Genomic DNA, 17,552 nt, shown 5'->3' on the forward strand with positions numbered 1-17,552 from the left:
AGTGATTCTGTCATTCTGTGATTCTGTGAAAGCACATCTGAAATCTTTTTTTCCTTGTTCTTTTCTTCTTTCCCTGGATTTATATATTGAAGTAGTAGTATTTCCCCTCTCTTCCCTTCCTCCTGCAACGTAAACTTTTCAAGAAACACTGGAATACTTCATGTTTAAAACTTACAAAATTTAAAATACTAAAAAATGTTAAGCTCTTAAGTTATTTATTGAGACAGTACTACAAATATCTTATGGAATTAAGTGTCTTCACCTTTAAAACTCAGTACATCAAGAAGTATTTATTCTCCCAATTTCTACGTTTACCAGGGTGCTATAAAATATTTTTTTGTGTAAAAAAGATAACAGACCCATCCTTTCCATGTTACTATCAAGTCTTACATTAATTTATTTTCAAAACTGAATACTGTATGCCTGTGATTAAAAATAGATGTGTTTATCTCTCACCCAGACTATGCACAAGTGTAAAGCAGTGAGTGAAACTCTTGTTAATGAATAATGCAGCTTCCTTGGGAAGAGTGTGTACAGTATTTCCTCTTTCTTTTATGGATACATGTTCTTCCAGTGAACATTTACCATTATTTCAATCCACATATGCAAAAATGCCTGTTATTATGTAGAAGAACAGACCCTTCTCTAATCGTTATGTATGTAGCACACTGCCTAACTCTTCATTGTTTCATGGTCGAAGTGTAACTTTGCCAGTTAAAGCACTGCCTTTTACCAAGACCAAGTAAAGATCATCTCTTAGTTGGTGGTTAGAGTTGCTAGATGTACTTCGTAGCATGCTTTGGAAAGCTGGCCCTCACTGCAGTCAGAGTTTGGTGCTGGTAACATGCTAGCTTTAAGCCATAAGCATAGTCCAACTCACGTTTGCTGCTGTAGCTCATTTATTTTGCTTACTCTTCAGTTGGTAGCTTTTTAAGGGGCAAATATCAGCTGTAGTTAGTGTGTCTCCTAAAAACATGTTAGTAAGATTTCTCACAGAACAGCAGAGAGCAAGTGAAAGAATTTGATGGTGAATTATAGCTTGTTTTAAAGCTGCTTTCCTGAGGCTGTGTCACAGTTGTGTCCTGATGTTTTTTAAGTTCCAGAAATTGAACTGAAAGGAGAATCTTGCCGATACTATTTCTTGCTACAAGGCAATGGCTCTGGAGGATGTAAAGCAACCTTGATTCATTCAGCCAGCCAGATCAATGGTGCGGCCACTCTTGCTGCAGTAAATGGAAAACTAAAGACAAAAGCAGAAGAAACAGAGTCAAGTAAGAGTTATTATTTATTTAGGAGTATGTGAATGCAGGCAAATGCTATTAAAATTTATGTGCTCCTTTTATTCATTCCAGTCTGTGTTAAAAGGGAGACAAAAAGGAGGAACATTACATTTTGATTAATACCTCTATTCTTTCAGCAATAGTTTTTTCAAATTGATAAAAATATAGTAAGAGCTTATTTATTCACACAATTTACTACTACCGTATTTTTAAAATCAAGTACATAAAGTTGTAGTCTGTCATTTCTCATAGCTGGGATTAGTTGTAAATGTTTGAATGTACAGGGCTGTCCAGGTGATATTAATGCAAATCAAATTTGCAAGACTTAAACTTCTAAAAAGTATGTAGTGTTGGTATAAAGACTGACCAGCCCATACCTAAAATCTAGGCAATTATCTGTTGACAAGCCTATTTCACCGATGATTTAAAATAAAAAACACAAGGCCAGCGGGCAAGCTGATTTTCATGATTATATCTTCAGTTACGTGGCAAATGTCCATATTACTGCAGAGTGGTTAGGATATGAGTTAGCAGGTGATCGGCTGCTCCACTAGGTAAGAGCATGTATATAGACATTTATCTTAGAGTAGTTGTCCTGTTACAACTACACGTACTAGATAACTATGCTAATTCGTGTATTTGCTCTCAGTAACACTGCCAAAGAAGAAGAACACAGCGACCTACATGCTCTTATTTCCTTATTATCAAAATAAATCCGTGTGTGATATGACTAACTGCTTACCATTTGTCCTAATTAAAATCCCATTAGTAGGGTGTCAGAAGACTGAAAGTCCTTGACTGTGTGCTGGGAGAAAACTTTTCTTCCCTGGTATCAAACTCAGGATCTTTTTACCTTCCTTGAATGTCAGTCATGTTAATTGTGTTGTCATTATATTGATTTTGTAGAGAAATTCAGAAATGCTAGTCAGTCATCTATGCCAGGTTATCCCCCCGGTGTCTTAATTCCATTGTAATTAATTTCCTAATTTGTTTTTTATGATTAGCTATATTTGAAAGTCTGTCTGTTTCCTTTGAATTTGAAATTTGTATGTGCTGTGTTTATGTCTTCTTTTAAGAAGTAATTACCTGGTGTCTCCAAAGTCCTGTGAGAGAATCTTAATAATAGATTTCTCCTAATCTGTACAGGCTTTCATATTGCTGACTTTATCAAGTCTCTGCCGCATTTTTGTGGAGAGGAGATTGTACAAAGAGAAAAGAAACTCTCTCGTCTTCAAGTGTTTGCCTTGAAGGAATATTTCGGTAAGTAATGGGGACAGAACTGGTAGTTCTCAAACTAGCATTTAAAAGGTCTTTATTTCTGACTGAATGTGATGGCTCACCTTACAGGTGAGTTGATAACTTTGTGAAGAAAAACGTGGAGCTTTAAAAAGAAATTTTTTGTAGTACATCCATGACTGTATGTCAGATAATGACTTAAATATTGAGGAAAAGAGAATGATGAACTTAAAATACAGTTGGTGGGTGTTTGTTACACTAATACTCTGAACGCTTGAGCATAGTTTTGGAATAATTCTGTGGTAATTAACTTTTTCTCTGCTCTGTTTTTTTTAATGCTTTTTCCCCCCCAAAAAACCTTACTGCTGCATGTGCCTTCTACAAAAATAAGAATTCTGGTTTATGGTTTTCAGAATTATTTTTTTTTATTTTTTCCCTTCTTGCAAAAGTTTAAACAGCAGAGGAGAAGTATGCATTGGATATTTGTTACATTTATCATGACACATCATTCATAATAATAACTGAAAGGTCATCCTCTGTAGATTTTCATGACTTTGCAGAGAAGTACATTTGACTGTCCTGATTTTTTCTAATTCCACTGCTAAAAGAGACACAATTAAAACAAGAAATACTTCTCAGAGATTGGCTAGATTATTGAAAAGGGCATACTATGAAGATAATTTAAGTGTATTATCATTAACAGAACAGCTTAAGGAAATTAAGATTTCTGCTAACAGTCTTGTCTTCCACTCCCCAACCCCATCAACTTGCAGTCATCCCCAGATCCCTGTCTACTCTAACCCTGAGCTTAGGACTGCCTTAGAGCTGCTGTTTTAGTTTGTTTTGAGTAGGTACCCATCTCCGTTAGGATGAAGACTGAATAGGAACAGTTGGGATATGCTAGTCATCCTAAATCTTATCAGAACTGCCTGACCCTTGATATTCTGACCAAAGAGACCAGAACAGACTATCAGTTGTATTGGAGCCACACTCCTGCAACAGTGGTGAAAATAGGTGGGTAAGAGGCTCTGTAGACTAGAGCTTTTCATGTTTAGGCTCAACAAGTCCTGCTGTTGGTCACCTGGATAATGTTTGAATCAGAAATGCACATACGCAGAAATTAAAGGTTTGTAGAAAGTGATTCATATGTGATTTCAGCTATTCTCACTGCTAAGGTTTTTTCGCTTGCTGATGCAATGAACCACCCATACCTTGCTTAAGGATACAATAGTAAGTGTCAAGTTAACTTACTTGAGTTACTGTTTTGGGGTGGGGATTTTTTTGTTTGGTTGGTTTTTAGCAGGCTCCAGTTATTCTTTGTTACTTAGCAGGTACAGTAGCTTCTCTTTCTTTCTCTTTCCTTTTGTAGAGAGAAAGGAATTGACTGAGCAGCCTCCAGTTATTTCTACTGATGAGTTCAAAAACTTGTTAGAACTTACAAGAGAATGTATTTTGGACCGGCGCAACACTAGTTTTCCTAAGCCTGTTGTACAGAAGGTTGCTAGTAAAACTAGGTCATGCACTGTGACTTCTGGTAAGTCGTTATTTAGAAAATACACTGCCATTCTCTTTTGATGTACTTTCATACCTGTTTTCAGTTTTTTACTAAAAGAGGGAGAATCTTTTCCCAAAAGAGGGGGAAAAATAGAAGGAAAAATAACTTTCCTTTCCGTGACAAAAATTATACAGAAAACATTTCTGACCACAGCACGAGGCAGACTTTCCTTATAATTATACTTTTTTTTTTTTAGACAGAGAGAGAGATTTTTAAAGGGCTGTGTGTATATATATGTATATAAAAGGAGATATATGCATATATATTTCTTTAAAGAACAAGATTCTTTACTTCTGTTAAGGGTTATCTACCATATATTTCTTGCAGAATCTGAATTAATGGAGCCAAATCCATTGGAGTGGCCAGAAAGGCATGTTCTTCAGAATTTGGAAAACTTTGAAAAAAACAAACAAAAAATGAGGTAATGGTTAAATACTGAAGATTTTCTTTGCAGTGGCCAATGAACATCACTCTAGAGGAACTGTGTATGTTGATAGCCATTTTGTAAACTGTTTTCAAATATATTAATAGTCTTTCAGAAGAAACATAGCTTAAGGCTAGAACTAAGTTTCTGTCATTTCCAAAGGTGTATTTTCTTGGTATTCAAAGTAGAATTGCTTTGATTTTTATTAACAAAACACAGTTGAAAGCTAGCTAAAAGTAACATAGTTCCAAAACTAAATTAATAAAAGGGCACTCCTAGAAAATAGTAGCCATAGTAGAAAAACATATAAAAGCTTTTTTTCTCCCAGCATGCGCTGGGGCATAAATAATAAAGATAATACAGTTTTTGTCAACATGTACGATGTGTTTCTAATCTCCTCATATTTCCTAAATAGTCAGGACTTGCTATCGGGTCTCATGTAATTTTAAAGTAGAAGATCCAATTGGTTTTACGTTTGAAATTTATATTTGGTTTTGTTTTTCCTTCAGTGCTGTTTGAAACCTATAGACCTTTGTGTCACTTAATACAGCCTGTTGATTTCCGTTTAGCTCTCACTTTTATATAAGACTTCATGATCTTTGGGTCTTAACATTTTTGCTGACAGACCTTTAGAGCCAGGTGTCCAACTGCCTTTTCCTTAGTTACTTCCATGCTATTTCTGTCTTTCAAATGCCATAGCTGGCCATGGCCTAAATTGGAGTTTGGCACGTCAGAAATTCTCACATTAGATGTGATATTTTCTCATGGTGGTGGTTGTTGTTACTGTTGTTGTTGTTGTTATTATTATTGGCTTCTGTTTCTCTAACAGGTAAAGTTCTTCCTTCTAATTAATAGCTTTTTCTAATAGCTAGTTCTAATAGCTTTTGAAAAGCTTCCTGAAAGACCTTTCTGTTTCATAGTCAGTTAACGTTTATTTCATTGTATTCTGAACTGGTTATCTTCTGCTTATCCTGAATCGGTGTACAGCATGTTGCTTTACAGTAGGAAGGAGAGAACTTTGCTATACTTGATTGAGGACACTAAGAAAAAATAAACTGGAGAGTTGCATGCAGTAGTGGCTTTATGGTTCACTTGATACATATTATATGTGTCTTTTTTTTTTTAAACGTGAATTATTTTTTTATCTTACAGGTCCATAAACAGAAAAAAAAGGATGAATAATGTTCTTCCCATGTTGTATTTCATAACTAAGCTATAAAATCTTGAAGAAATTACTTTCTTCAGTAGGATGGTAGAGAATCTGTGTCAAATATACTTTATTGTGAACATTTGTGTAGATGTTCTCAAGGAGCAACCTTGTTCATTTTATGTTTGGAAATAAGTTTAATTGCTCCAGACTAGCAGTGTTTTTTTTAAAATTGTTTTTTAATACAACAAGATTACTACCTTGAAAAGAAGAAAAATTTCTTAGGGGTTTTTTTTTCCTTTTTTCAGAGTTTCTATGTTTGCACATTCGTCAGAGCAATTGCTGGGGCACAAAGATAGCCAACGGGAGTCATTGACATTGCTTGATGCTAAAGAATTACTGAAATATTTCACACCAGAAGGGCTACCAGTTGGTGATCTTCAGCCACTACAAATTCCCAAACGGTATGAATCCAGCATAATGCAACCACTGAAGACCACGCTTAGAACTGATGTAGGGGAATGTGAATAACGACCAAATGAGAGTCTCAGAATGGCCTAGCTGGATTTGAGTTTGTAACTTGCAACATCCTTGCATCACATGCCTGCCATTGAAATCAACTGCTGAGGTCCTCCAGTTGGTCTTGCTATTTAGTTCTTTCAGAATTTGAAGTGGCTGGAGATGATGATGTTAGTCCTATGTATTTAAATAACGGAATAATCATCTGATGCGCAGAAGTGTGCCCGTAGACCTTTGCCGTGGCTATGCTACAAGCTGCCGCCACCATATGTGTCCATTTCCAAAAGAGTGTTTCTAGCAAAGCAGAAGTTACTTTGGCAGAACTTTAATTTTATTGGTGTGATTTCTTTCATTCAGTGGAGGGGAGACTAGGTAGCAAGACAATTAAAGTGTAAAAAGTGCAATAGCTGAGGCCATTTAACTGTGTTTGTCTCACGTCATGCTGGCCCAGCATTTCTATCAATATTATTATGTGGTAAAGTGCTTCTTAAAGGAAGCTTGTCTACTCTGACTTCTTTGCAAGTATTCACCCTTAGCGTGTCTGCTCGTAAGTGTTAGTGTATGAACCACTGCTTTTTCAGCGGGAAGGTTGATACAAGTTGTTAATGGAGTAATTTTCAGGATCTGAACACCTGCTAGAGTAAGGCCAACCTATAGAAGAATCAGAGAGTGTAGAAGCAGAGCCTGTACTATATACTATTTGTTTCGTAGACTGCTAGGTAAGCAAGACAATCTTTGCAGTCACTAGAGTTATATTTGTTGACCTTTGTAATGTTGAATAATAGAATTTATAATGGAATTACTAGATACAGCCCTCAGTCCTTTTTTAAACTTCATTATATGTAATAAATTAGGAGGATTTGTGAGATGGAAAGGTTCTGTAGGATTTTGGAGACTTTGGTAAAATACTGATTAAAGTTTTGAAACTACCTTAAAAATGTCTGAGCAGAGAATTCAAGCAGGTTAGAAAATATGCAGTGAAGATTGAGAGTCTCTTACAGAGTTGTTAGTTAATGATGATGGTGGTGATCCTAATCCAGATGATTTAGGATTTTTGCTATAATGTAAAATATTTTTATTCCAGTTAATTGTGTGGGAAAGGAGTGAATAAACTGTTCACTAAAAAATGTTTTCTTAATCCCAGATTTTTTCAAAAGCCTCCAGAGAAGCTTTATAGCATAGAATGATTGTCTTGCATGATTTGCTTTGAGCTATAGCTGAGCGAGGTCTGAATTCAAGGGGATTTGCCCCAGTTTGCTTTGATTTCTGATAATTATTATGAGAAGGTATGATGATGAACCTTTGCGTTGTAGTACGTTACTGTACTGTGAGTGTCTCTCATAATACTTACAGATCTTGGATATCTAAGGGAAGTATAAAGCCAAAATCATGATACTGGATAACAAAGCAGACTTAATATTTTTGCTTGAAGGCTACAAGGTCTGCCGATGACTTATACTGTATGTATGTATTCCTCTTCGTCTGAAAAGAAACCAGAAAGCCTGTGAAAATTCCTAGCTAGGTCGTTGTCTGGGAGATGGCGAACCATTCCCTTTCTGACATACCAGGTTGCTGTTTCTGTTGTGTCCAGCTCTGTACTCCGAGCTGCTCACCCCCCTAGCAGGTGCTCTGACTAGATTCTCTGGAATATTTAGAAGCTTTGCACAGTAGATGTTCAAGCACAGTGACTACGGACCCAAAGATTTTCCTGACTAACAGAAAGAAAAAAGAGATTTTATGAGACTGGTGAATTAAAGGAGTTTTCACTTGTTTCCATGTTTGAGCTTAAACAGAGGTTTGATAGATTCGATTTTTGGCTGACAGTCTTTCTAAATTACCACTGGCTAGATCAGTATAACATCTTTCCTGGATGTTTTTCCCAGATAATTTTTCTGGTGGTAATGACGCAGAGACAGCCTATGTGAGTAAAACTTGAAGCAATGTGTAAGTTTCACATCCTGCTACATCTTGCCTTCATCTCTTCCTTTCTGTAGAGATAATTGGGATGTGACTTCACAGGGTATGCTAGGATTTGGCAGCAAGCTCTTTCTGTCTGTCTTGCTATGGCTTATTCTGTTGAAATATTTTCAAATACATTCATATGATGTAGTTGCAGAGAGTTACTAGCTGGAATTCAAATATCACAGGAGACAAGAAGTTATGAAGCCTGGGAAAGGTGACTGTTAGGTGAGGCAACAGCACGAAACTAAAGGGAGGGAATTCACTGATTATAGCACTGGACGGAGAAACAGAAGGTTGGTTCCGGATTCCTCTCAGTTCATTCTACTACTCAGGTTCCCCGTTGTGAAATGGGGTTATAGTTGTCTGGTTTTATTGATAAATTGTTTGGAGAAGCGATCCCTAAACTGGTTGAAATGTCCAAGATCTTCTGTAATAGTAATAGCTCAGTAGGTATTAGTTGAACTTAAATTCTTGCTTCAATAAAGATTTAATTTTCCATTGATGCTGTACTCCAGGGACTTAGGTACAACACATGCTGTTTTGGTCTTCCTATGTCAAGGCATTTGTTTCTGACTTCTGGAATGATACTTTATCCTGACTGTAACTAGTTAAAATAGACCTGTATTTTTTTCCTTTCAGTGAAAACACATTCCTTTTGACACCAGAGCTTACTCCTCGGAAACTCGGACGTTTGCCTTTTGACAAAGCAGCTGGATGCCATTATCATGGACTGGAGTAAGTTTCCTGGCTGCTTTTCCCAAAATTATTTTTCAGCTTCCAGTCAAGGTATAATTAGAAACATCTCAAGTAACATGAACATTAATTATGGAAAACTTTATGTATCCTTTTCTTTTGTTGGAACAACTTTGCACATACCACCTCTCCCTTTCTTACCTTTATTTTATTCACTGGTTTAAATTTCAACACTCCTGCCTTGATGGTAATGTAAAAACATCTAGGGTTTTTTTTTTCCTAAGTTGTACTGCTGTAGCTATTCTCAGTGCCCCTGAATATTTTAATTCAGAACTGGAAGTGGCAAGGGGAAGAGGGTCCACATAATCAAGTCCTTGGAGCAGCGCATGAGTGAACTATATGCATAGTTTCTACTTTGATATTAAATTGTAGGCACCTTCAGACTAACAGTGATGAGGTTTGAGACCTGCTGTTAAGCTACCTGTATGTTCAGGGAACCTGAAAACACCACCAGCAGGCAAGTGTTAGTGGTAAGAATCTTTGAAAGGATCGATACGGTTAGGACTGTAATTTAGTCCCAGACAGTCAGCGTTAGTTTTGTCAAAGCTTCAGATGGACAAACATCATATAATTTAGCTGTATAAAAATTGTTTAGAAAAATATAAATATTGTCCTTGAGAGGGAAAAGGACATACACAAACGCTAGAGTAGATAATTCAGCATAATTCTTCCATGTAGACAGACTCTTAATGCAGCATACATTAAGAAATGCAGTGGATACCAAGTGGAGGCAGTTTGGTCTTCATGCAAATTTATGCTGCCTCCTAAATTCACATTTTCAGATTATGAGAATGTGACTAATGATACTGCTGGTATGTTTTTCCTGTCAACTGCACAAATAGCTTGGTTAAGCCTATGTTTAATACCTGGTAATTCTAGCCACATTCTCTAGGGAAGTGAAGCAGTCATTCTGTCTCTTCAGCTGTTTGTTTGTTTGTTTGTTTTTTTTGAAGTGGTAACTCATGAGGCTGTTAGCCTTTTTAGATTTGTAATAAAAGATACAGAAGTCACTGGGTAAATAGGAGAAATGCAGGTTTGTCCCCCCATGCCGTTGTCTGTTGGTATGTGGTAGCTTGCTCCCTGACCCACCTGACCTCAGCATGGAGCGTGCATGGGGATTCAAATTAGGCACAGCACAGCTTGTGCTGCTTCTTCTCACAGCAAAATACGACAGGTAGAGACCACAGGGAGGCCTGGATGTTGTGGAGAGCAGGGAGACCCTGGCATGTTAATGTTAGAAGGAGAATGTGCTAGGAAAAAGCGGGGGAAGCAGTAGAAGCGAGGTGGTAGAAACTAGTGTGAGGGAGGAACCTACAGCTATACGACCAGAATATATTGTAGCAAAAGTACCATACAGTCTTTTGGAGCTGATGTGTTTTGTACCTTGCAGTCGTGATCACAGTTTCCATCTGCATAGCTGCTGTATTTATATTTGGAAGTAAAGTCTTGTCAACAAAACCAGGAGTAGCAATTACGATTAAATCAAATTTCTGGTGTAATGAACCTGTGCCAAACACTTGAATCCTGTGTTGCAAAGAGAAAGTAATTGCTGTTAAAGCAGAGTGAGTAAAATGGCAATTTAACTTCTAAAGATAAAAACATTTTTATCTATACAGGGGATGTGATTACTCAGGGGACTGAGAATACAAATAAGGAAAATTAAATACCTTGAAATTTGTAAGTTAAGAGAATTTACTCTTATCAGATAATGAATTCATTTCTAGTGGAAAGTCTTACTCAGCCATAGAAATGGATTCACCGGTCTGTTATTAGAAAAGTGAATTTTTCCCTGAATATGAAAATACTCTGAAGAAAGTGGAAAAATCGGATCTAGCAGTTTAATGTGACTCCATGGTAAGAGATAAAAGTAAAGAATATGTCTAGAGTTCCTAAGAGTAGAAAACATTGCTAAGTAGTTTGGAGAGTAGGCTGAGAGATAGCTCACATTGTTCAGACTGCCTGTTAAGAAAAGGATGGAATAATATTGGGTAATACTGTTGTCTTTCCCTGCAGTAGAGGTAATGTAAATTACTGGGTAATGAAACATTGGTCTCTTGCAAGGAATCTTGGAAATCTTTTACACAAGGGGAAAGTTAGTTAAGATGCATTTTGTATTGTTGTAATCCCATGAGTATGTTTCACCAAGTTAGCACTGTTCATTCTTTCAGCTCCACCATATTTAATACAGTTTCTTCTTTTGATTTGGTTAATGAAACAACTTATTCTTTGTAATCAATAGGAAGCTGGGAAGCTTGTGCTTGTTCAGTGACGCTTTTGTATTCTTAGCATTTAAAAAATGTGAATCTCTCATATAGCAGTGCGTATCTTGGACAAAGCTAAAGGTTGCATTTCCAAAGAGTGCAGTTAGCAAAGAATCTATACTAAATAGCATTTAAAGCACTTACCATACCCAGTCTTCCTCATACTTCCACTGGATTAATAAATTCTCACAGCAACCTAGTTTTTGTCACAACGTGGCTTTTCCTAAAATTATGTCAGTGTCGTTGCATTTTGGGATTCCGGAAGTACTCGTAACTTGCAAATCAAATACATTGTACTTTGGGATCTTTTCTTCAGGCGTTTCCTGTGTGATTCTCTTATGGCATATGCACTGCAGGTTTCTTGGGTTGGTTGTTTGGTTGGGTTTTTTTGACTAGGAAGGTTGCATTCTCCCAGGAAGAAACAGAGGCGTATTGTATGATCATATTACCATATCAGAGTGTATCTTTTTATATATAATAACGTGATATTTTTCTGAGTCTCAAAGTTTTGGTGGATGCTTGCAAGGTCTGAAGATGCTGTATCCATTATGGTGCGCTGGCTTCATCATGTATTTGGGTTCAGAGCTAACCTCATCACTGTTTTACTGAGTGTCACACTGGTTAGCATGTTAACAGCAGTAACATCTTTTAAGTATGGACTGAATATGAAAAACAGTAAAATCTAAAATAGAGAGACTGGTGGTACAAAGGTAACACAGAGCTAACTATAAGGAGCAAAAAATCCATTATCAGCATCCTAATCTGTCACTTATTGTTCAAGGAAAAAATTCTGCTAATGTCAATGGAAATTTTATTTGTAAGACCACAGGGTAAAGGCTTACAAATAGTATGTGATTCAGCTTCTTCATTTGAGTTAGACTTAAATATAGCTAAATCCATCAGGCATGTGTTAATTTACTGGGCTGTTTTAAGATATCTTTCAGACAATACACCAGTCCAAACAAAAAAATTTTGGAGATTATATGATAGTCAAAAGCAAGCTGTTCTGTTCTTTTTCTGATTGCAATAAAGCAGAGACTTTCTCTCACAGATTTCTCACCAAATTCAATTGTAGATATTGTCTGGATAACAGAAGAGCCTTAGAGAGAGATTTGGGATATGCTGAACTTCAAACTCGTCTTATTCGCTATGAAACTCAGACTACTTGCACCAAAGAGTGCTGCCCTGTACCAGTTGTCTTGAGCCCTCTCCCATCTCCTGCAGTCTTGTCAGAGCCTGGAAGTGTCCCTGATGGAGAGTCTTTACAAAGTGAATTCAAAACAGAGGCATTGAGGCTAAAACGCAGATCAAAAGACTTGGATTGCTTTTATCCCAAGAAAAGGTAATACACTGAATAAAATAAATCTTTAGTATGAAATATTTCAGTAGTCTCTTGTGAAATGCATCTTTTCTTTCATCTCAAAATGTTTTAGTGAAGCTATCTAGACAAATGTTCCAGTTGTTTAATCCTTTTCTGTAGGTTCTTTTTTTTTTCTCAAGTGTGACATCTTATTGATAGCATTAGATTAATCAAAACCATGCAGCACAGGCACCTTTTATTTAAGAGATTTGGGGTTGTGTATTGCAAAGTCTCAAGTGCCTTTGAAAAGATGACAGCCTCGTCTAGGACTGAAACTGTCAGTGCTGTTGCAGTACAAATAAACAACTGAAGGTTTAGAAAGCCAAGCACTGTACAAACAGAATAATTTAATTCCTAATCCTAAGAACTGCTGCTCTAAGGTGACCTACCAAAACTGCAACTTATTGTCAGCTCTTTTCTGGAAGTTTAGTTTTCAAGACTCCCCTTTGTACCTTGTCCTCACTCTGAAGATGCGAACTCTGCATCAATAAAAAATAACCACTATGTAACACTACTTCTGGATTCACTTTTTACTCTAATACTTCACTTCTTCCTTCTTTCCAGTCCTAACTTGCAATCTAATTGCAGTAAGCCTTTAACAGAAGTATGTTTTTAGGAATATCCATATCTTTTGCAGCTTACTGAATATTTAGAAAAGAAGATGCAGTTGTACTTCGCGCTTCATAAATTGGAGTTTCAGAATTAGTAACACTCTTGGAGTTGAAGGATCAAGCATTACAGTGTTCCAGTAGAACTCTTAACGCCCAACTTCCTGTAGTTAAGGATGAGTTGTGACATTCCTGTATGGCTAAAAAAAATTAGATAGTTTCGAAAAGTTTTGTCTTATCCTGAGACTGGAAGCCAGTGAACTCGTCTCCTCCTAGCTATCTAGATGAAGGGGCCATTGCAAACCTACCCATTCTTCCAAAGATTTTTCTCTTCTTTGTTCTCTCATTTCTTCAGTTCATTTCTAGACTTTTTTTAATCAGAGGTGCAATGGATCTACATATCGGAGACCAAATCAGTCAGTAAACTGTTCTTCTATTACAAAAAAGTTACATGATTGAACCTGTCTGCTGTTTTCAAATGCATTTTGCAAGAATGTACAGTACTTAACACCCTAGCAACACCTATAGCAGAAACAAAGGCACTGAAAGAGTCGGTATAAAATCTAAAAGTTCTTTTTATCATCTTTTTCTTTTTTTCTGTTCTTTCCAGGCTAACCAAATCTGAGAGTACAGATTCTCTCCTCTCTCAGGCAAGCGGAAGTAGTGGGAGTCACAACACAGTTGCTGTAACAAGGAGGTGCTCTGAAAGATCAGTTTCTTTAGCTTCGATGCCATTGAAACAGCCTGGTCAACCCCACAAAGTAACCAGTAAGGTTGGCTCAGCAAATCACATAAGTACAACCGAATATGAGACTTCAAAGCCAGCTAAGGAATCGAGATCTCAGAAACATACAAGGGTAAAGGTTTATGTTGTTTGTGTCATGAAAAAGCATCTGCTTAACTTCTTTCCATGTGACTTGATTTTTTTTTTTATTTTTTGACTCAAAGTGAACTGTCTTCATCTCTATTTCTTATTATTGAATTCCATTCTGTTCACTTGTGTAAGTGAAGCCTGAAGGCACTGAGCAGAGTGCTGCAGAAGCAAGGAGTGAAAAAGTATGTAACGAGTATTATATCATGCTCAGGGAATTAAGACTGAGACACATAACAACTAGGAATAAAAAAGGTGGGAATGGATATCAATGAGTAGGAGTTATGACATGTAGAAAATTAAAATAAAACCTAAAGGCACCAAAGAAATATCTGTGCTGAAAGGGTCAAAGTCATTGTGGAATAACAGACTATTCTGAGAATAAAAAGATATTCCAATAGTTGTACAAGTCTGTTAACTGAGATAACATCTAAATACTTTAATGCAATAATCTTTAGTAGCTGTATATATTAGGAATGCCACTTTTAAAATACAGCACACAAAACTGTTTCTGACTTGGTGATACTAATTTTAAATTAATCCCAGCGTTCTAGAGAGGACAGTGTGTGACTGATGTCATATTGTCAAATCATGGTGTCATACGTCCCAAGGCGAGTTGAGATGACCCGAGGAAGCATAAATTGGTGTGACTTGTGCAGACCTACAGCAAGTTTAAACATCTCTGATATAAAGAATGTCAGAGTAAATTTTGTAACCTGACTGTAGCATCTGATTTTTATTATTATTTTTTTAATATGGGCTTGTCAAACAAGAGAATATCAATATAAAGTACTATGTGTATATATATGTATATAGTATTCTAGAGAAGAGAAAACCAAGCCATTATCAATTTTTTTTCTGTCTTCCAAGCCCCATGTAAATATTCACTGCATTGCTGTGATATGTAAGCATTTCCTTAATTTTTGAGATGAAGGAAATGGAAATAGATTGCTGAATAACTGCCCAAGTTTGGTCAGTGGGTTGACAGTATTTGGCCAATGGATTAAAGACAAAGGCGAGATCAAAAAAAGATCAGGTGTTCTATTGTATTATTTTCTTCCCTTCCCTTGGACAATTTTTCATACCAATCATTGGGATGAACTTTTGAGTGTGCTTCTATTGTTTCCAAGATGCTGAAGGAGGTGGTTGCTAAGACTCTTCAAAAAAATGGAATTGCAGAGGATCACAAGTGCTTCGCATCATGCAGCCAGCGACTATTTGAGATATCAAAGTTCTACTTAAAGGTAACTAGAAGACATGCTCTTACAGTTGTTTGTTCTTAGTTATGTGAATCCATTCCTGAATAAAACTTGAGATGGGCTGTGGGATTCTCAGACTTGATTAAGCTAATATTTCCTAGTGGTGTGTTAGTAGTGTGTTGGACTTGTCAAATGCAGAAGCTAGTTTTACAGCGTATTTTGTTGGTTGGTTGTTTCTTTTTAAACCTTATAAAACAGTAGTCTTTTATGTGAGATAACACGTTAAAGCAGTGGTCTGTTAGTCCACTTAGTTAGTTAGTTGGTCATACTTACACTGTATTGCTTCCTTAGCTGTTGTAGCTATCTCCCAGCCATAGCTGTGGCAGCTCGGTTTCTCCCTTGTTCTAAGGCTATTGGCTTAATAGGTAGCTTACACAACTGACTCAGAAATTCTAGTTCCCTGACGTGCTTGCAGAAGTCCTTGTAAATACTTTGTAAATGTGTACAACTATCTAACAAATACTGACTTGGCAGCACCACGTGGAATTGCATCAACCTCATTTTTAGGCGATGAGAATTCTTTCCACAATACCTAGGAGACTTTGTGAGTCAATGCTTGAGCCCATGTTACTTAGTCTGGGCACAAAATCAAGTTAAATTACAGTACAGGGTGTTTAAATCTGTTGCTCGCAAGCTGAGCTGCTGTTTCTCTTCATTTGCATGCATTTAGCCTACCAGTGTTTGTGAACTAACTCAATTTAGTGAACTTCAATAAAGGTGATTTAAGCTAAATGAAGTTGCAGCTGAAGAGGGCTGAATGCTTCCACGGGTGATTAGAACATCTTGCTGATGAGCACCAACTTCTTAAATAATTAGAACGCAGTTGTGCAGTCATTCTGTAAGCACTCCCAAAATCTCTCTGAAATATGCCCTGAAGGAAGAACTGTGTAGAGATGAGTGAGTAGGGCAAATCAGATGGGTTCACGGATCCATTCCAAAAAGAAGAGCAAAAGGAAGGGTACTGCAGTGATCCTGGCCTTCGGAAAGCTGATCAAGAGAGGTGTAGCGGGATTTTGTTCTCCTGAACTGTCTTGCAGCCCCAAGTCTACAGGAGCCCTTTGAATCCTTTTCTGTGCTGCGTACTTCAGAAGTATGATACCATAGGTATCATTTTCCTTTGGAGACAAGTAGTATATGAATTTTCTTAGTTTTCCTTTCTCTTTAGGCAAAGTTATGTGCTCGCTTTGTTTCAAGAGAGCTCATTAGCCCCAACCTGGGCTAACTGGACTGCAAAATGGACAAGACATTCTAGGTTTTTCCTTTCTTGCACTGATTTTCTTTCTCCACATCCTCCTTTCTGTTCTTTGCTAGAACTCTGTATTGCAATCTAATTGCACAGTGGACATCCATCTTTATGTAGAAATAAGTTTTCAGTCAAGACTGTAAGAACTTTGAATATCACTTAAGAAGAAGAATATTTCTGGAAGTGTGCAGAAGGTTAGGAAAAGTGCAGCTCAATCACGCACTTGCGTAGTAGGTTTGGACTACTATAGGGAAAGCTGCAACCTATTGGAATAGATTTAGATTATTAATTTTTTTTTTTTTAAGTCAAATTATTCTTCTGTGGTTCTGAACAAGGTGGTAAAAGGGTGACACCCCCCTGGTTATTAGGGCTCTTAGAATCCAAATGAGAGTGAGCATATGAGTTTGCTAATTTCTACGGCTTTTTGTTTCATACTTAGGATCTTAAAACTTCTAGAGGACTTCTTGATGAAATGAAGAAAACAGCAAATAGCAATGCTAAACAGGTAAGACCATTTGTTTATTTCTTCCTGTAATGAGCCATGACTAAATGTAGCTGTGGCAGCTTGGCTGTACAATGGCTTAGTCCACAGCTTTAAGAGATGAAGAGATGCATTCCTTTGGCTGTGGGTCTTGCTTCACTCTGATCTCCCGAAAACTTTCTCTGAATCAATAGTCCAATGGCAAAATTTTCCAGTTACATATATTCAGGTTTTAGATGGTATTCTGGTTATATCTGCCAATACGATGTGCCACAGTGAGAAATGGAAATGAAGGCAATAAATGTTTCCACATCACTGGAAAAAAAAAAAGACAGATGAGCTTTTTCTTCACCTGAGAGAAGCCTGCATCATTAGGGAATTCTTCTTTCTTTGTGTTGAAAGAAATAAAATTTCTTTTCAAAGGTTAGAAAGCAATAAATGGTGCTATAAAAAGAAATAAATTTCTTAAAATAAGTGAGGAAAATCAGTAATTTTAAGCTTGGGAATAACTGTAAGCACCATAGATATCACATGAGCCCATGTACAAGAAAAGCCAAAAGATGGATCCTGAGAACTACGGGCCTGTCAGCCTG

General features: G+C 36.9%; 1 protein-coding gene across 1 annotated transcript; it reads left to right on the plus strand.

The window, feature by feature from the left end:
* Positions 1-1,097: 1,097 nt before the first annotated feature.
* On the plus strand, positions 1,098-16,983 carry MTBP (MDM2 binding protein; the record flags this gene model as incomplete). The annotated part of the gene is made up of 10 exons (XM_010297152.1): positions 1,098-1,271; positions 2,427-2,540; positions 3,886-4,020; positions 4,348-4,492; positions 5,951-6,106; positions 8,763-8,858; positions 12,213-12,479; positions 13,716-13,962; positions 15,107-15,220; positions 16,918-16,983. Coding segments are annotated over 10 exons (1,514 nt in total), but the record flags the coding sequence as incomplete, so codon positions are not given.
* Between the last annotated feature and the right edge of the window lie 569 nt (positions 16,984-17,552).

This window comes from Phaethon lepturus, unplaced genomic scaffold, assembly GCF_000687285.1.
Source record: "Phaethon lepturus isolate BGI_N335 unplaced genomic scaffold, ASM68728v1 scaffold8181, whole genome shotgun sequence".
In the NCBI taxonomy this organism is placed as follows: domain Eukaryota; kingdom Metazoa; phylum Chordata; class Aves; order Phaethontiformes; family Phaethontidae; genus Phaethon; species Phaethon lepturus.